General features: G+C 29.5%; 2 protein-coding genes across 3 annotated transcripts; both read right to left on the bottom strand.

The window, feature by feature from the left end:
- Nucleotides 1-504: 504 nt before the first annotated feature.
- Nucleotides 505-3,978, bottom strand: LOC124827379 (glucan endo-1,3-beta-glucosidase 11-like). Its single transcript, XM_088095706.1, has 4 exons — nt 3,625-3,978; nt 2,440-3,548; nt 1,350-1,492; nt 505-705 (listed from the first exon to the last, which is right to left on the bottom strand). Exons 1-3 carry the CDS (start codon nt 3,674-3,676, stop codon nt 1,433-1,435), a joined length of 1,221 nt encoding a protein of 406 aa, XP_087951832.1. The 5' UTR covers nt 3,677-3,978; the 3' UTR covers nt 505-705; nt 1,350-1,432.
- A 4,080-nt stretch (nt 3,979-8,058) lies between these two features.
- Nucleotides 8,059-12,857, bottom strand: LOC124832293 (granule-bound starch synthase 1, chloroplastic/amyloplastic-like). Of its 2 annotated transcripts, none has more exons than XM_047306471.2 (14): nt 12,702-12,857; nt 12,125-12,471; nt 11,080-11,160; nt 10,887-10,985; nt 10,695-10,784; nt 10,318-10,381; nt 10,126-10,226; nt 9,922-10,031; nt 9,584-9,827; nt 9,304-9,480; nt 9,005-9,196; nt 8,813-8,899; nt 8,598-8,726; nt 8,059-8,500 (listed from the first exon to the last, which is right to left on the bottom strand). In XM_047306471.2, the coding sequence occupies exons 2-14, from the start codon at nt 12,458-12,460 to the stop codon at nt 8,384-8,386; spliced, it is 1,827 nt and encodes a 608-aa protein (XP_047162427.1). In that variant the 5' UTR covers nt 12,461-12,471; nt 12,702-12,857; the 3' UTR covers nt 8,059-8,383. The 2 variants fall into 2 exon arrangements, with proteins under 2 accessions (XP_047162427.1, XP_087952811.1); XM_088096685.1 differs by having other exon boundaries at nt 12,125-12,468; nt 12,702-12,826.
- Nucleotides 12,858-20,693: the final 7,836 nt, after the last annotated feature.

Genomic DNA, 20,693 nt, shown 5'->3' with positions numbered 1-20,693 from the left:
ACAACTGCGAATGTTAATAAATAGGATAATTGTGGTTTATTTGAGCTAATCTGGAAAGATTTTTTGAAAATAGTTTGTGGGCTCGATTAGTTATTTCCACACGGACGTGGTGAGAAAGGAAAAAAGTGCCGTGTTTTTAAGTATTTTTATGTACATCAGTTCTGAAAATATTCATAATAATCCGGTCTATTATTTCACTCTTCACAATAAATAATTAAAAAGTAATAAATAATAATACATAAAAGTATTAATAACAAAAGAACTTATCTTCTGCTTTACATTCTTTTTTTCAGTCAAACAATCTATTTTTTCATTTGTTTGTTACTTTTTTTTTCGTTCTCTTTATTTATTTTTCTTTCTTTCGGTGAAGTGGAGCGTAATAGCTTACCTTTTGTTCCATCAAAAGCTGTATTGTTCTTATATTTTATTTAAGGAATTGAAATAATTGTACACCAAAATAAAATTTGCATAGGAGTGGGAGAGGAGGAGGAGGTGGACGAGTAATAGAGTTGAATACACTACAAAACATATTTATTATGAAAGAATGTCCGACAAAAATACCAATCAAATTGCATGTATTCCTAATTTAATGTAATAATAATAAATAATAATAATAAATTAGTCCCCGGGGTTGGGGAGTGACAAGACATGGCTAGTGAAGTCCACAGCTAACTTTCCATCCTTCCTAAACATCACGTCTACTCCCTGCAAAATTGAAACACACACAACCAAAAAGGCTTAACTTTCTTTATTTATGCTGCCAACAAAAAAGTGCCTAATGCTGATGATGCTCATTCTGTCTGTTTCCTAACTACAACCTTTTTCACACGTCTTTTTTTTCTCTCAATAAGCTTCCAATAATACTTATGTTACCAACAAACTTATGCAACAAATTAATCCCACACCTACTACTACTTAATGCTAACCTAATCCAATCTTAATATTAGGCCAACTCAATAATAATACTATGACACAATTTTTTATTTATTTTTATTTAATACAAAATATATGATTATAAAAATGTAAATTTTTATACTTTTTAAAAAAATATATAAAATATAAATATAAATATTTAGTGTTAAATAAATATAAAAAATTTAGATGTGTTAAATAATTATTTTTTAAAATTATACTGTCAAAAACTTAAAAAAATTATCTTGATTATTTCATAAGTTTTTATTTAAAATCAAATTTAGTCACCACCCAAACTTCAATGACAAATTTTAAAATTTGAATGGACAGAATGGTCTTTATCTCTTTATGGGGGAGTGCGACAATAATTCCAACAGTATGGGACAAGTAAAGTGAAAAAAATAAAATAATAAATGTATTAATAATTTTTTCTTTACCTTTGCTCCCTCCTCACTCTGCCTTTGCTCTTCTCCCCATCGCCACGACCCTCTCTCTCTCTCCATTCTGCGCCGAAATATCCTCAAAACTTCAAAATCAGCACCGTCACCAAAAACCAAAACGAAACTGAACAACATCTCTCCTGTCCCAAACCCAAACAAACATCAACGTTATTACAGTAACGGCTATATTGTCAGTAAAAACTAACTAGTTAGTTGAAAAGTTCAAAAATAAAGAAGTGTCAGTAAAATATTATTATAGTGTATCCTTACAATTATAAAATATTCTTAAAAATATGCAAACAAAGAATAAAAAGAAAACGATGCAATCGTGTGACTTCATCTAAAAATGTATACACCTGAACCCAGTTATGGATTTATAAACATCCAGGACATAACTTCAAAATAATTATATTTTTATTCCAATCACATATCAAACATAAGATAAGTTCGATAAAGAAACGATAAATTAACTGTATAATTTTTATTTTTATAGCATTTAATTATTGCATATACAACTTTTTATTCATTATCGATATAAAAGCCTTGTCCACTCACAATTATCTCATAAATATTAGTAAAGAAATTAACTTGTATATATTTTCAGCCTCTAGATTAGAATTATCAACGAAATAGATAACACGATCATATTCAGGAAAAAAGAAAAACCTTAGTCTACGCGAAATCGACAGTTTCATTGATAATCCCGAGAATACTTTCTGTCTTACCAAAACTAGAGTTAGGTTACATAATTTTTAGTTTAACTAATCCTTTGATTTAATACATTAATTAACCTTTTATTTTAATCCACTATGTACTAATTTTTTATTTTTTTTATAAAAAAAAATCTTTTCATTTTATTTTTATGTAATATATTTTCATTCTAGACCAAAACATAAAAACAAAACCTGTTTGAATACAAACTAAAACGTACGAAAACTAAAATAAAAGATAGTGACCTATAAGAAGCAAATAATTAATTAAAATAAAGTTAAATAAGGAATCAAATTGGCAACCTAATGCAAAACTTTTAACTTAATAACAATAGTTATAGTAAGCAGAAAGTAGTAGTGGAATTAGTGTAACTAACCAGAGAGGAAGCAGAGGAAATGGACAAATATCCGGTGGAGGAGGTGGGTGGCCGCGGCGGCGTGCCAGTACCGGTACTGTTATTGACGGCGTCGTTTGGAGCAGAAGCCAGAGAGAAGCCGAGGGGGTACGCGGGGGTCCCATCGGGCTTAAAAAGCCCATAGTTGCGCTCGGAAGTTGGGCCGGGCTTCATGTTCTCATTAAACAGAGCGAAAACGTAAATGTTCAAATCGGAGTTGGGCCTGGACGGTGTGCCCTTCTTGCTGTTACTCATAGCCATCTTAATGAGATTCCCATTATACTTCTTTGCGTTCTCGAGGTTCGCACCGGCTTCGTCTTCATCCCCCTTCGAAGGCCAGCCGGTTTCCGAAATGTGAACCGGCAACTTCCCGTAGCCCAAAGAGTCCAACGCGGAATACACCGCGTCGATCTGCGCGAATAGCATGTTATCGTAGTGGAGGTTACTGGAGGGGTCCACCATCCCCTGGTTGGGTTGGAAGAGAACGAAGTCCAAGGGAACCTGTTTGGGGTTGGCCTTGTAGGCGAAGTAAGGGTAGGCGTTGATGAGGAAGGGAGATCCGGTTTTCACTTGGAAGCTCAGGATGGGAGCCAGGCACGGAGCCAGGTCCGGACGGAATGCTCCGGCCGAAGGAGGATACGAGGTTTGAAGCACGGCCAGGGAGTGCGTGGTGGTGACGGTTATTTGTTTGTCGATGGCGAGGTTGACGAGCGCTGTGTGCACGCTCTGCATGGCTGGGAGGAGGTTCGAGGTCAGGGAAGAGTCGTTGAAGGTGAGAACCTCGTTCCCGACGAAGATTGAGGTGATTTTAGTGGCTGGAAGGTAGGGTTGTAGGTTGGTTTTGATCCATGCCTGCGCCTTGGTTGGATCTTTCATTCTGGACAAGTACTCGTTACCCAGACCCACCATTACTTCCACTCCGGTGTTGGCGAACGCTTTCAGAACCCTCGGATCTGCGTCGTAGAGCTTTACCTTGGTTGCTCCGACGCATTTCACCAACGCCACTGCGTCGTCCGGTGAGGGAAGATTGTTGGCGATTTGACCGTAGTTTATCCCAATGGACACGACGGTGGTTGCAGGAAGTGCTACGGCTACATTACAACAGCATTGTGAATTTCCATTCCGATGAAAAAGTAAAAAGAAAAATGGTTTAGTTAATTAACTTACTGGTAACGAAGAAGATGATGAAGAAGCGAGGGAATGTGGAATGGTAGTCCATGGATCTTTGGATAAACTAAGAATGTGAAGAGAATTAGTGAAAGAAACAGTGTTTTGGTGTGAGTGAGGAGTCTCCGGAAGAAGAGAGACAGAGTCAGAGAGAGAGATAACGAAGAGGTGGTAGATATTTTAATTTTAGAGAGAAAATGGAAATGGAAAAATAAAAAATGATGACAGATAAAGGAAAAAGATTCCCTGGAAAAGTATGGGAAGGGAGACACGCGGAAAGAGCAACAAATTCGCTTATTTAGAAAGAAGAGGAACAAGATGCTTCCTCATGTAACCCTCCTCTTCATCTATGTATGTTTCCTTCTTCTTCCTCTTCAAAACAAAAAGTTATTATTATTATTATTATTATTATTATTATTATTATTAGTATTAGTATTAGTATTAGTATTACTAATGGTGGTAGTAGTAGTATGAAAAAAATAAGACAAAACAAGGTCAACTAATTAGTTCAGTTATAAAAGTAACATTGAATGGAATAAATTTATTTGTCATTCAATTCAAAATTTATCAGGTTCATTCCATTTTAAAAATGAAAAATATAATTTGACGCACCTAAATTTTTATATTTGACACTATTTTTACTTGATTTTTCTTTTCTTTTTTCTTGAAAAAAATTTATATTTTTATAACCATTTTATCTTTATATATGAATATAAAATTATATTATAATATCATTTTTTAAGAATAATAATATGTTAACAATTTCTTTTAACAACTTTTTAACAATAGATTATGTGTCACTATTTTATTGATTTATATATTTAAGATGGATCAATTACAAATCAAAAAAAGTTAGTTAAAACCTTTTTTTTTTTTAAATATTAAGATTTTTTTTTACGAGTGTTTTATGTTTACGAAAGAAAGAGTATTATGAATTTAATTTAATAAAAATCAAATTGGATGTATTAATTAAAATTTGTTGTGATTCGATATTTGATTGATCGGAACCGCGTGATGGTAGATAAATGGTATAAAATTAGATTTACAGGTAGAAATTAATCTCAGTTAAAACATAAAACCAATAAATTATCACCAGCTAACTAACTAAATCATAGGTTTTGATTGGGTGGAATGAGTTTATGTAAGATGAGTTGAAGCATTTAACACTTGATTATCACCAGCTAATTATCTTATAGGTATAATCAGTTATATTTAAGATATAATACATTTTACATATTAAATGTAGGCTTGTTTATGCAATTATATAAAAATAATAATGATAATAAATTAGTACAAAAGATGACGAATTATGACTTTTAAAAATTTTATGATTTGTTTATGGTGTTTAGACTTATTTTTCTGTTCACAAGTGAGGAAGAACAAATGAGAAGTTTGTTTGGTTCAATTAATTTAAAGAAAAATGTAAGCAATTTATTGGCAGAAACAATATGATTTTGAAGGAAAGATATGTATGCCCAGAAAAATACAATGTATGGTCATGTGATTTTAAGAATTGATTCTTTTCTTTTATTTAAATTTACATAATCGATTCTCTTTTGTTAGTGTGTTGGTGGGTGTTGGAGTAAGTGGTGAGGTGTTTGAAAGGAAATGAGACGATCAAATTTGTTTTTAACTTAGAAGAGTTGAAGTTTCGGAGTCTCATAATCAAGTGTTGAGAGAGGGGAGAGTTGATTCTGGAGTAGGATGATATATGAATAGAGGATAATCAATTCCTCTTTCTCCCAATGATAATTTTTATTTTTATCAATTAAAATATTATTTTAATTTATGAAACCTATTACATTATTTATTAACTTTCATAAACTATCATTTCATATTTTTTTTTATTTTTCATCATCTTTCTTTTAATCAAAATAACAAATAATTATATATAAATATAATTGATTAATTATGTGTACATTGTAATTATTTATAATGACATATTTTTTTTAAAAACTACTTAAATTGTGTATACATATTCAATAACATAAAATATAAAATATAAAGTTATTCTTTATCCAAATTCTTATTATTGAAATTGAATTTTAAGTTTGTAAGACACGTACAAAATTCATTTTAGATGATAGGTTGGTTCTGATCTAAGAAGACTCACATGTAAAAGACTTTCTAATGTTTAAGTAAATACAAGTTTATGAATTTGTTTAGAGTAAAAGTAAAGTATGAAGAATGAATATTTACCTAGTACTTTCTTTTTCTATTTTAGTATTTTTTTTATATGAAATTAGGAGGATATGATTATTGTGGTTGAATATTTTAGTAATAACAAATAATCATCTCATAAAATAAGACCACAACGTCTATATTCATTGAATGTTTGTTTATTAGTGAAAAATGTTGAGCTTTAATAAAAAGTTAAAATTTATTCTTGAGTTAGACATGTACACAAGCGTACATGTACCTAAAAAATCTACCAATCATAATTTTATCTTATTTCACTCGTACTTTCCTATATTTTCTTCTAACCTATCAACTTTTATTCCTATCTCTTTTTATTATTATTTTATTTTTAACTAATCTCTTTTCCTACTTCCACTCAAATAATTTGTATTTGTTGCAATATATTTATATATAGAGAGACTTTATTTAACTTTATACATTACTTCAGGCTCCATTTTTTATAAATTTTTATGAGTACGAGAAAGAATGGAATTAATTTAATTTAAATTAAATGCTCAATATAATTTTTGTTTCTAAGGGATTGGTTGAGTATCAACAACTTCAATATAATTCAATCATTCACTCTTCCTTTCTCTACAATTCAGTTCTGGTTATTTTTAATTCGTTCGATAATACAAGTCTTCCATTCGTCTATATCCGCTCGGATGTTGCCTATAAAAATTATTTTCATGCTTAAGTTAGAAAAAGTCCGAATGTTCATATAGTAAATGCAACAATCAATAATCATCATCTATTTGAAACCTTATCTACAGAAATTGTAATGAAATTTTAGTTACCACCAATATAATTATGATTCAATCACACTTTAATAACAATTTGTAGGTTAATTTATGTTAATCTCCTCGTATAATCTTAACTATGCCAATTGTACCATCGATCAAAAATTTTTGTTGAGGATAATATTTATGGAATATATAGTTATAATATTTATGGTGATTACAATTAGTATATATATATATATATATATATATATATATATATATATATATATATTATAATTTTAATTAATTACATAAATGTACATGAACCATAATTTTATATAATATGATAATCAATTTATTACATTTTATAAAACCTTTTTACAATTATAAAACAATTATCATGTGAAAAATAAATAAACTAATTGTGATTGTTTTTATAAGAAATACTTTTTAAAGTGATTATTTCATCATGATTAATCAATGGTAATGTATGTTAATTGATAATACAGTTATATATTCTAATTTAAATCTAATTTGTACATTGAATAATTTTCTTTATACACACATTTATTTATATATAATTATTGAAAATAATTAATAATGTTAATACTTATTATATGTTTCAAAATACTAAAGTTAATTAGTAATATTTTTATGATTTGAATGTTTAACTTCTTGTAAAATTAATTTATTTATGAGAAGAAAAAATTTAGTAACAGTGTCATGTGACTGGGAAGTTAATTTATTTATAATAGTTTGACATCCTACTGTATTAATGAAGAAATTCATTAATAGAAATGAAAAAATTGAAATAAACTTGAGACTGATAGATTTATGAGGACAATAACTCTGGATAATGTAGAAGGGATCAAAAGCAATCCTTCTTCACTACTTTACTTTCACTTTCACATTTTCGCGATCAGCATTCCCAAACCCAACCTCTAGGAAACTGGAAACTGACGCCTTTTGTTTTTGATGCATAACTTTACAGCCACGATTCTACAAGACTTCATCTACACTCTTCTTTTTATTATTAGAAAACAAAAAAGCCTAAACTTATTTGTCTGCTATTGCTCAAAAGAAATAAACGAATCAGAATTTTTGAAAAATAAAAAAGGACCTGGAAAGATATATTGGCGCACGATTAAAATAAAATAAAATAAATGAAGAATAAAATATCATATTTGTTATAGTGCTGCATTTTTTAATATGGTTCATCATTTTGCCATTATTACTCTAGTCTTATCATAAATATCAAATATAGCCTTCAGACAAAGACATCCACTTATATTATGTCTTAGGTTATCCCATATAATTGAACTATTCAAACAGCGAAGTTATAATCTATATTAAGAAACTGCAATTCGTATTCTTCCTCTCACATGCACTTAGTCATTGTTTTTATCATAGAGAGTAGATAAAAAAAATAGTAATTGTGACACTTCAATTTTTTATTATGAGAATCGATACTAGTTTGTTGAAGAATTTTAACAAGAAATTATCATAAAAAGATTTTTCGGTTTTCAGGTGTCAATTTGGGATTGGAACACATGTAAATACTTTATATTTATGGCAAACATACTACTCATTTGATTTGTAGTAATATGTACATAAACTACTATTTGAAAGCATAGATTGACATTTATTCACCTTATGCTATATTATTTTTAACTTATAAAACTCATGCACTTCAAATTTCCTTGATGAAAAAGCTTTATGATAATTAGCTTCATACTTTGCTTGAAATTGAAGTTTCGCCCCTTCCTTAGAGATGGTTGATAAAATATCTGTAGGTGGCTCCGTTTATAATCAGATTGCTGGCAAGTATTGATTGAGAAAGATGATCTCAATGGTGATGCTCAAGGAGTGGCCACGTTTTCCTTTGCAAGAGGAGCAATCTCATCACCTTCAATTCCAGCTTCACTGCCAGCAACGTCTAGGCTCAACAACACTTTTTCCCATTGTTTGGCTGGTCCCTGTATCATAATAATCTCAATGGTATAAGATAAACAGAATTTGCCTCCTTGGTTTATGCCTTAGAGGATGCACCATTTTTTTATCACACATGCTTACCTTCCATGAAAAGTCTTGGACCATGCAGTTCTTGATAATCTTTTGCATGACTGGGGTACCAAAGGTTTCAAGGGCTCTCTTTACGGTAGATGCTAACTTTTCCACATCATCAGGATCAACTGCCTCACACTACAGAAAAACCCCAGTAACAATCTTTCAGATTCGCTTCTCTATCAAATAGAAACAAGACAAGACTATTTTTCTACTTTACTTACGTCTACGTGGAATGCACCCATGTGGAATCCAGTAAAGCCTTCTTTAACGGTGTCAACGAGTCCACCTGTGGAAGAAACTATTGGCACCTGTTGAAAACATTTATTGTTTAAAGGGTCAGAAAATGTTGTCCCGTAACACCAAGGTGTAGTAGATGCTAAGGAAATAGAGAAAAAGAGGCCAATAGTCTATACCGTTCCATATGGCATAGAATGCAACTGAACTAGACCACAGGGTTCAAATCTACTTGGGATTATTATGAAGTCAGATCCAGCAATAATCTTGTGAGCCAAGGGACCGTTGAATTTTGCTATCCCTCTGGCCTTCTCCGGATAAATTTCCTCTAGTTTCTCAATTTGCTTCTCCATGCTCTTTTTGCCAGTTCCCTGGGGAAGAAAAAGGGATAGAACCATGAGCATATATAACTTTTATCTTTTAGCTGTATTAGTAAAATGGATTAATACCACAAGAACGATCTAATCAAGACACTTACAAGAATTATGATCTGAACATCCTGGTCAATGAACTTTGGGATAGCTTCCACAAGAATATCTGAACCTTTCTGCTCTTCAAGCCTACCAATAAAGCCTATCAGAGGGATATCCCTGTCTACAGGTAAGCCAACCTCTGCCTGAAGGGCCTCTTTCAGCAGGCATTTTGCTTCCATGACCTAAGAACGGCAGTTTGATAAGGACTTGCTAATTTCTAAATATGATCCACAATTCCATATCATTGAGCAAACCATATCTAATCACAGGGAAGATAACACTTACAGTTGTTGTATCGAAGTGTATATCTATGAATTTATCAGTTTTTGGACTCCATTCCCGAATATCCATGCCATTCACGATACCAGAGATGCCACTTTTGCGAATTATGTTGTCCAATTCTACACCTCTATCCTCTCCGGAAACAAGTTCCTGGGCATAATATGGACTTACAGTGAGCACTAGGTCCGATTCTATTATTGCAGCCTTCATCCAGTTAAGTTTCCTTCCCTTCACAGGCTTAAGATGCCTGAGAATGAAACATAAGAATATTAAAGATGTTATAAGTAAAATACTAAATTTAGAACATGTAAGTCTTTTAGGAACAGATAAGGGTGTCTTACCCATCAGTAAAGTCAAAAGCGCTCCTGTATTCATTAGGTAAATTGAGAAGAGGGAAGTCTTCAAAGGCATGCCTACCCTGGTATGCTATGTTATGAATACAAAATGCAACCTGCCATGATTGGACCAAGGAAAGTCAGTTTCCCTGGAAAGATTAAATGGTGATTGATGAAGACAAGCGTTCAGAAAGTTAATAAAATCCTTACCTTTGTGTTTCTATAAATCCCCCTGTTCTGGTACATTGATTTCAAGTAGCATGGAAGAAGAGCAGTGTGCCAATCATTGGCAATAAAGATCACATCTTCACCTGCCCGAAGACAGAGAAACCTTGTAAACTAAATTTAAAGGTTTTCCTTAACCGAATATCGAAGATCAAGGAATTAACCAGAGAGCCATACCATATGGTCCCGAGAAGTACTTGTTGCTGTTTAAGTTCAAAACCCTTGGTGCCTCAAGTGCAGCCTGAAAGTTGTTGAACGCAATGATAACGTCATATCCAGAATCAAATCTTATAGTCAATTCAAATCCATGCTCTCATAAAATGTAATCAGCGATGACGAATTAAAACTGAAAATGGCCGTCGAGGTAGTCGACAATGTTACATGTCTCAAGAGAAGGTGGCATTTCTTTGAGAAATTAAATCAATAGATTCAGACTATTGCGTGTGTTAGCAGTAAGGGAAGCGAATTACCGCGGTAATATTAGTTATGAGCTATAGGATATGCAGTGTATCATGAATAAAAAATTATGCAGGTTAAACTACAGGGGAAGTTACCTGGCATAACAAGCTGAATCGAAGTTGGTTATCTTCATAATCCTCTCCAGCTCTAGGGCCGTAGAGTTTTGAACCGGTCTTGCCCCACACCTTTTGAAATAAAAAATGCAAGAAAAATGCTTAGTTTAATTTGAAGGTGTTATAGAGTACTCTATCCTATAAATATTGATGCCAACAAAAGTATATTATAACCTTCGCAAGGAAGCATGGGTGGTCCACAAAAACACGATCAACACCTCGCTTGTAGCAGTGAAAGAAACGAACAGTCTCTATTCTATCTGCAACTTTGACCTACCAAAAGAGAAGAAAGAAAATGAAACAGTTCAATCAAGAACCAAGAGTTAAGTAGATTTGTACAGATACATTACTAGAACGAAAAAAGTACCTCCACCGTCACACTAGTGTCCCATGCATCCTTGTATTGGTCGTAGCGCGGTGACACTGTCATAACACGGTGTCCATGCCCCTTTATCAAATAGCACAAGACTGGGTTAAAATAGTGAATTATTTATAAATATACACACACACAGAGTTGGTCTTATTATTTTGTCTAAAATTATATCTAAATTTTTTAATATTTTAAACCTCAAACCAACTATAATATTGAATATAGAACAATGAAAAATAATAGAAATAAACCATTCATCTACTTAGAATATAGACATATCAATATAATTGTAATTTTTTATTTCTTATTCTTTCATGAAAATCTGAAAATTATATTATTTTTCTAATAATATTTTTATTCAAATTATAAATTACACATCAAATATAAAAAATAATAATAGATGATCAAGTCTATTTTTATGCAAGTCTTCGGATTATATTATTTTTTAGCACTATTTTTATTTAAATTATAGATTATAGAAAATAATAGTACATATATTTATATTTAAATAAATATAAAAAATTAAAACTAACATAAATATTAAATTTTAACTCATTAACATAAGGTAATATAATAAAAATTCAGAATAATATTAATTTTTATGTTTCTCTTTATGAACTCAGGACTTGTCTTTCTTTGAGATTTACTTGAGTGATTAACCTTTTCGTTTGGTACCAGATCTTTTAACCTTTTCAAATAGGCAACTTTTAGATAAGATTTCAGAAAAAAAAAAACTTAAAATAATAAGATTTTATTGAAGGAAAACATTTAAAATATTATTTATTTTAAACACTTGAAATCAGTTGCATGAACCAATATAATAAAATAATGGAAGCACCGTTATTTTGTGAGATCTATTCCTCCATTTGTACAATTTTTTTTTCTAACTAGATTTATTAGAGTTTTTGGCCTTTGAGCTGGATTTAACAGAGTACCTTTTACAGATCTAACTTAGATTTTCTCCACAAAACCTGGTTTAATGACAGTTTAATAACAAAACAATTAAATCAGACAAGAGAAATAAATCAATTAATCCACTTACAGCCAAAGCTGGTGGAAGTCCTCCGAGAACATCACCAAGTCCCCCTGTTTTACTCCAAGGTGCCACCTCAGCTCCCACGAAGATCAAGTTCATCCCGCATTCGATCTTCCCCAAAACCCTCTCACGTCCACTTTTCCCACTCTTAGCAGACAAAGAGCTTCTCGTTTTGGTCGCATGCGTGCTTAGCACGTGCACCTTGTCCAGAGATCTCAATCCATCGTATTTCAATTCCTGCCTAATCAGGCTCACCGGAACCGAAACCGATGATTTCACTTTCGCCTCCACACTCCAAGCTGTGCGGTTTGACGCGTAGGATGCCATCGACATTGTTGCCATGCTAATGCCTTCTGCATGCAACACCAGAAATTCATCATTAACAACACAATGATGGCAGTAACTAGTCCAAGAGATCAAACCAATATACATGAACAATACATAGTTAGCATTACAGTGTATTGAGAGAAAATGCTCAAGATCTAAACAATCGAATAAAATGTGTAGTAGCGTAGAGAAAATCAGTGTGAAACATGAACAAAGAGCATTAGAGTTTGTTAGAGAGAAAGTTAAAGTGACTCACGGGTTACGGAGGAGTTGTAAGAAACAGTGACAAGAGAATGAATGTGGTTAGTGCAAAGAGAGTGTTTGGCGTGAAGGAAGATAATCTGAGTAGGGTTTATTTGTAGCAATGTGGAGCCTCTCCTGATCCTGCAGTGTAACGAAACGTGGCAGGCAGTGACAAATTTCACGCTTACGCACCGCGAAAATCGTAGCATGTGGGATCAAGCACGTGCGAGTATAATAGCATTTTAAGGTAAGAAAAATTAGATTATTTTCACCTAGGTTTGGTTGATGCTGATTTTGTGAGTGTGACCAAAAGATTGATTAGCTATGAGACACGTAAGAGCCAGGTGTGTAGGGTAATGAAGAATGTGTTGCAATGGGTGCTGAATTATTATTAGTTGACTGAAAGAACGGCTTTCATTTTCTGATGGAAGTGAAATGGGATTTCGATTTTTCTTTGGGGAGAAAAGGAATCAAAGAGGGAGCAGAAAGAAAGTAACAAGAGTGTGACAGAGATTCATTGGCTATGAAACAAAAAATTGAGAGTCCCACATCACATACAACTCAAGAGCATGCAGTGAAGAGAATCTCTCAGCCACCGCATTTAATTTATTTCTTAAAATTATTTATTTAATCAAATTTAATTATTTTTTTAAATTTTATCTCTTAAAGTAAAACCTTAATTTCTATTTATATTTATTTAGGTTTTTAATCATTATTCCACTGCTACATCTTTTTTAACTATTGATTCAGTGCTATATTTTAATTAGTGAGAAATGATAATTATTTAAATTGTAATAAAAAATATTTGTTTGCATAATTATTATTGAAATTTAATTTATATAAAAAAATTGGATTACAAAAAAATTTAAAATCAATTTAAATTTATAAAAAAGGCAATTACCTAATATTAGATATAGTTTAATAATTAATTTTTATTGTCTGACAATTTTTTAATTGTTACAAGTTTTTCAGTTTGAAGCATATAAATACAAGTCAAAGAAATTATATTAAAAGACTTCTAAGATTAAATAATTGGATAAGAATATAATAATGTATGCACAACAAGCTCTTATCTTAGTATTGCTGCACAATTAAGTAACTTGTGATAATTTCATTTATATACTAATTAAATATATTTTTGGTCTATGTAGATATAATAATTTTTAATTTTGGTATCTTGTGTTTTTTTTTTGTTTTCTTTTTTTGTAAAATTTCAAACTATTATTTTTAATCTTTATAAAATAAGTAAATTTTTATTTTAGTCTTCTAAGTGAAATTCTATTTATTATTAATACATAAATGGATTATTATAATTAGTCTCTGATTGATGAGATGAAAAAGCTTGATAATTGACACAGAAGGTTCCAAATTTGCTTGAGGGTACACTGTATATTAACAAAAATTCTTTATTTTTTCAGTTTTATAGAATTTAAAATTATTATTCTTCATTTTTATATAAGACATGTGAATTTTAATTTTATTCCATATAAAATATTTTCTTTTGTTTTCATTTCTCAAAATTTTTAAATCATTACTTTTAGTCTTCGACCCTTATTTTAAGCATATTAAATTAAAACTATATTATGAATAGTAAGAGTCTTTTCTTGTTAAGTATGACATGCTATTATATCACCACAAACAAATATGTTGTATTTGAAATTGTCAATTAACATTTTTTAATACTTAATTAATTATACAGTGTTATACAATATTATTTAAAAAATATAAAAAAATAAGTAGTATATATCTACGAATTGGATATTATGATATAATTAAATATTTATATCATAATTTATAAATATTCATTAAGAATATTTATTTAGTATTCGTCACCAAATTTACTCACTCATATATATTTCCCTAAACATAATTATATCTTGTGAAATAATAAATTTCAAAATAATCAATAAATATATATATATATATATATATATATATATATATATATACTAAATTTTATTTTGATGTATATATGTTTTTAAATAATAATATTATTATTAATAATGTTGATAATAATTATCACTGTGATTTTCATGCACAATATAACAGAACAATAGTAATAAGGATATACTTGGTGACACTTCTAATAATTGATATGGTACTGAATGACAATATGACTATAATGAACATAAAAATGATTGTTTCTAAGAACAAGTTTGTCGTTGTCGGAGTATATCTTTATCTTTTTTAATGTAATTTAATAAAATGAAATGTTCTCTTTCAGGGAATGAACGGTGGAAGACGAAACACAATCAAATGGCCCAGTTCGTAATTTAATTTTAAATTTATTTGAATTGCATGTTATTAAAATACTTTGTGTAACTTCAATAACTTTTGGTTACTATTAAAAAAATAGCAATATATTATTAATTTATTATAATGCATGATCATTTATGTTATCCATTCAATTAGTAATTAATTTATGTAGTAAGGTGATATTTTAAAAAATTGTATCATACTTGTAATTAAATACTCTCTCAGTTCCATACGTTCTCGAAAAAACAAGCTAAAATTAATTATATTATTATAACATTAATAGAGTATTAAATATATTTTTTTAGAATTATCTTTAATTAAGAATTAGTAGACAAACAAAGAGTATATTAGAAAATTCATAACATTTCCTAAAACCAATATCAAACCTTAAATATTCCATAAAACAGATTGAAAAAAAAGTACATAATTAAAAAAAAAATGTAATAACTAAACTTTAATGGTATCATTTTCCACAAAATTATGGCTTAATATGAATTAGTAGACAAACAAAGAGTATATTAGAAAATTCATAACATTTCCTAAAACCAATATCAAACCTTAAATATTCCATAAAACAGATTGAAAAAAAAGGACATAATTAAAAAAAATGTAATAACTAAACTTTAATGGTATCATTTTCCACAAAATTATGGCTTAATATTTCAAAATATATATAAAAAACAATTAAATGAAAAATAAATAAAAATTACAAAATAAATAATGTTAATATATAAACTCTTTTTTATTGATACATTTTAGTAAAGTAAGTATTTTAATAATTTTTACTTTTAATTTAAAATAAAAAAAATCAGAAACTTTAGCACAACAATTTGTTGCCACTTCATATTTCCCACTCTTTAATTTTTTGCCCTAATTTTGACTTCTCACTCTCATAACATCATCCACTACTTAATTCTACTTCTAACTCTATTCTATTTCAACAACAAAATGGAAAATACAATTTCATTCCATTACTATCAATGACTTTTCAAGATAATTGTACCAAATAATTTTCTGATTTTCCAGCTTCTTATTTAATTTAGTCAGGTTCTTTTGCCAAATTTATTAACATAATGCAACTATGCTTTTAATTTACCTTATTTATAAAAAAATTTTACAAATATAGATAGATATTTGGAATAATGAAGACGATCAAATTATAACCTATCACAACTTAAAATAAACTAGTTTTAACATCATATTTATATATGGGTTGATATTTATTTATGTGTTTATTAAAAGAGATTTAAAGATTAAATAAAAGGAAATAATAAATATTTTAAAATTTATAATTAAGTTTTGGATAAATGAATTTGGAAAATAATTTTCAATAAATAAATAAAAGAAACAAAGCAAATAGATATGAGAAAGAAATAAATTGGATAAGTAAGGAATGTGGATTAGTGTTATGTGAGTGTTTTTGATTTTGTTTATTTTTTATTTTAAATTAAAAATAAAAATTATTAAAATATCTTAGGTTTAAAGTATGTTATAAATGGAGATTTTTTTTCTACTAAAACTTGATATACTTTGCAAACCCATATATATATATATAATATGGTCACAATCACATTATTTTTTACCTTACTCCTAAAATTATTATAATAAAAGTTTTAAATTATTATTCATTTTCAATCTTGTGTGAAATGAGGATTTAATATTGTAGGTCAAATTTGGATTTTTTTTTTATATGAATTCAAATGTTGTTTCTCAATTTTATTATAATAAAAAGAAGTTACCTAGATTTACAACCACTATATTAATTTTATTAATGAAAATCATATAAAACTTCAATTACGTGGGTCCCACAAAACCACTTGTACAAATTATTCAATAATAAAGAGTGTAAAGATACAGTTTTTAACAGAAAAAAGAGTGCAAGTCTATTATTTTGACAGTTTGCATTTGCATGACGAACATAGAGAGAGTTTATGAGTGTAGGTATGGTAATTACCCGATATGCAAAGTTAGAATTCTGTATGAAGTAATGAATTTGGTGATGCAAAGGTAGAAATGTGGTAAGTAGGTAGTAAATAAGAGTAGTAATAAATAAGAGTTGGCACAGGTTCATTCGGTTGTACAGTATAATCCATTTATGGGAAATAACAACACTAAATTCATGTAAAAGTAGGTAGGATCATCCTAGCTACCAAAAATTGTTCGTCACGAGGTTGTTTGCTTACATCACTCTTTGAATCTTTAGTTAGTGGATGACTCATTCTAAAATTCAAAATTCAATTTTACGTTATTGATGTTTCTTCTTCTTTTGCTAGACGTCTTAATATGCTTATATTTTGTAATCAAGGATTTCTTTCTTTTACAGTTTTTGTTGGAGCTAAGTCTCTATGATTCATAATATGTTTACTTCTTGAAAAGAAAGTTGCTTAGTGTACGAAAAAAATTCAACTAGTAAATTCGATGGTTGTTAACTTATTTCAAGTTTATAAGTGACATATTAAACTTCTTCTTTAAGTAAAATAATGGACTCAATGTTTAAACTAAGGATACATATAAATAATGATTGTTCACTATTAAATGATTTATCTTTGGTGGTTCTAAAGTGAATGATATATATGTTACTAATATTCATTTAGAAAATATATATTCTATGTTTAGCTTGGAAGTTTCATTATTAAAAATATTTTTTTACCTCGTCTTTAATTTAGCATGATATAAGGATGAATAGTAGATTTTAGGTTTAAATTGTTTTTACTTCTATTAGTTTTCAAATTAAGAAATTAGTGCTTATGATTAAGAATAAATCTAAGAAACATATATGATCTTTTGATGTTAATGTAAGGCCCATGAAAAATATTTACTTTAATAGTAATAATTTTATTACTAGTAGTAATAAATTTCTTTGTGAATGGAAAATATAATAAGTTTATGTAAAAATAAAATGTGAAAAGCTAAATAAGAAATTTTGGTAGCTTAAATGGTAGAAAATTGTGGTGATTTCAAGAACATGGGTTCAAACTCTTTTCTACCTTTTTTGTTTAAAAAATTAAAATATTGATAGTGTGGTGATTAAAATATTAATATAATAAAATAATAAATAATATTAAAAAATTGGTGAAAAGTAAAATTTTTGAACTATAAATAACCATGAAAGGGGAGGCTATTATGCACAAAGAGAGGAAGAATCAAGTGAGAAATCTTGAGAAATAGAGAAGAAAGAGTTAGGAAGAAATTTTTAGTTGCAAGAAGAGTAGAGGTTCTGGAGGGTTTTCGGGGAAACAAATTTTGAGCAAGAGATTAAGTTGGAATAGAGGTAGGGGAGTAAACCTTTCTAAGCTTTTATATTATGATTTAGTATTGTTTTATTACTATTCATGTCTTAAAATTTTGTGTGAATATTGTTAATGAAAAACATATGTGCTTACTGTATATCTATCTATATTGAATTTCTGTGTTAATATTATATGTTGTTGTTTTGAATCTGTAAATAAGAAATTTGTTAAAACTAGTTGAGGAAAAACTTGGTACTTAAGTTGTCCATTGTGACACACCTCTCTTTTCTGGAAGTCTACTCGAGAAGTTTTTAACTTAAATCTTGTTGAACAAATTATGTACTGTTAAATTATTGTGCAATATATCTTGTTGGAATGAAATTTTTTGATGAATTCAGGTTATTGTGGTAGATATGAAATTATGAATTATAATTGTGATGGTAGGATAGAGGAATCTTAAAAACCGGAGTTGGTACATCCCTGATCATAGAGCAGCCCTGGTCAAATCCAGTAAATTGTGACTAGTCATATGTACTGGCGTTTATGATGAGTTTAATTCGTCAAACATTTGATTCTTCTCTAGTGACCATTTATGGTGATATTTTAGTATTGTTAATTTATTTTGTGATATATTCATTTTGTATGATTTATGTGATGATTGTATTATATTGGATTTGAATTTATGCATCTGAACATGATATGAGTATTATGGGGAGGTTTTGTAATGATATAATATGAGTTGAGGAATATGAGCATGGTATGAGTCTCGTGGAGAGATTTTGTAATGATATGGTATTATTGTATATGTTGGTGTTAAGGGTCCTATTGTTGGAGGTTATCCTGATACTAGTATTATGGGGAGATTTTGTAATGATATAATATGAGTTGAGGAATATAAGCATGGTATGAGTCTCGTGGAGAGATTCTGTAATGATATGATATTTGTGTATATGTTAATGTTAAGGGTCCTGTTGTTGGAGGTTATCCTGATACTCTAATAATCATCCAGTCTCAAGTAGAGAAGGATGAATTATGTGGTGAGAGGGGCAGGAGGTCCTGGTCTATGTGCCGGTTTTGGACATAGTGTTGAGGACTAACCTTGTGGATGGTATGGAGTATTTTGGAAGTGTATTTGTAAGAAGTAGAGGTCATCACAAGTGCATAACCTCCCGTGACCGCTCATCAACGTATCATCTGAATGAGTGTCTATTGGGTATTGTGGAATGAGTGTATATTGGGTATTCTGGAACGAGTGTCTACTGGGTATTCTGGAACGAGTGTCTACTGGGTATTCTGGAATGAGTGTCTATTGGATATTGTGGAATGAGTGTCTATTGGGTATCGTTGAATGAGTGTCTATTGAGTATTGTGGGATGAGTGTCTATTGGGTATTGTGGGATGAGTGTCTATTAGGTATTGTGGGATGAGTATCTATGATGCGATTGTTGTATGATAGTATGAGGGTGTCTGACATGATTATTATATGAGGTTTGTTATTGTATCAAAGTAATGGATGAATATCTATGATGCGATTGTTGTATGATGGTGTGAGGGTGTCTCACATGATTATTATATGAGGTTTGTTGAGTGTATCAAAGTAATGGATGAGTATCTATGATACGATTGTTGTATGATGGTATGAGGGTGTCGACATAATTATTATATGAGATTTGTTGAGTGTATGAACGTAATTATGCATGTTTTATAAATGATTGGTTGCATGTTAGCTCACCCTACTTGTTTGTGTATGTGCGATGATCGTATAATTCGTTATACGGGAGCATATGAAGAAATGCCGTCTGATTCAGTCCCAATAAAAAAAGAGATAAAAGAATAAATTAGAAGAATTCGAGTTATATTTATGAAAATTGAAATCTGAGTTTAAAACATATATATATATATATATATATATATATATATATATATATATATATCAACTATGAATTATCAAGTGTGAGATTATGAGATGTTACCTTAAATGTAATGCTACAATATATTAATTATGAATTATCAAATGTGAGACTACGAGATGTTACACTTAAAGTTTTTCAATGTGCAAACTAAGAAGGGTAAAATGGTTTTATTTTCAGACATAACATGACAAATTCCATCTACTAATTGACTTAAGGTGAATTTAATGGTACAACTAATTATATGTGTTGATATTTAAAAAAAAAATCAAGATGAATATGTAAGTAATGTTTTAGCTTTTTTAAGAATGCAAACTTCTATTTATTTATTTATACCGCGTTTATAGAAGTCGTTTATACTTTAGAACACACTTGAAGAAAGAATTTTTAGAGATTTTGGCTGGAAAATAGTTACACTTTAGTTTGTCATGATGTTTTGAAGTTAGAAGGAAATGACATTGATACTTAAATTTTTTTAACAATTCAAAGTTTTTCATGTTTTTTTTATGAATGTTTTCTTTAAAAAATTCATTATGAAAATAAGTTAACTAATTTAGTTTTTACTAATAGAGTATAAGTGATTTAGTATTTTACTTCCATATATTTAGT

The sequence above is a fragment of the Vigna umbellata genome, chromosome 8, assembly GCF_029865625.1.
Source record: "Vigna umbellata cultivar VRB3 chromosome 8, Vumbellata_1.0, whole genome shotgun sequence".
Taxonomy (NCBI): Eukaryota; Viridiplantae; Streptophyta; class Magnoliopsida; order Fabales; family Fabaceae; genus Vigna; species Vigna umbellata.
The sequence above is the reverse complement of the archived record's forward strand: the minus strand, read 5'-3'. Positions and strand labels throughout refer to the sequence as shown.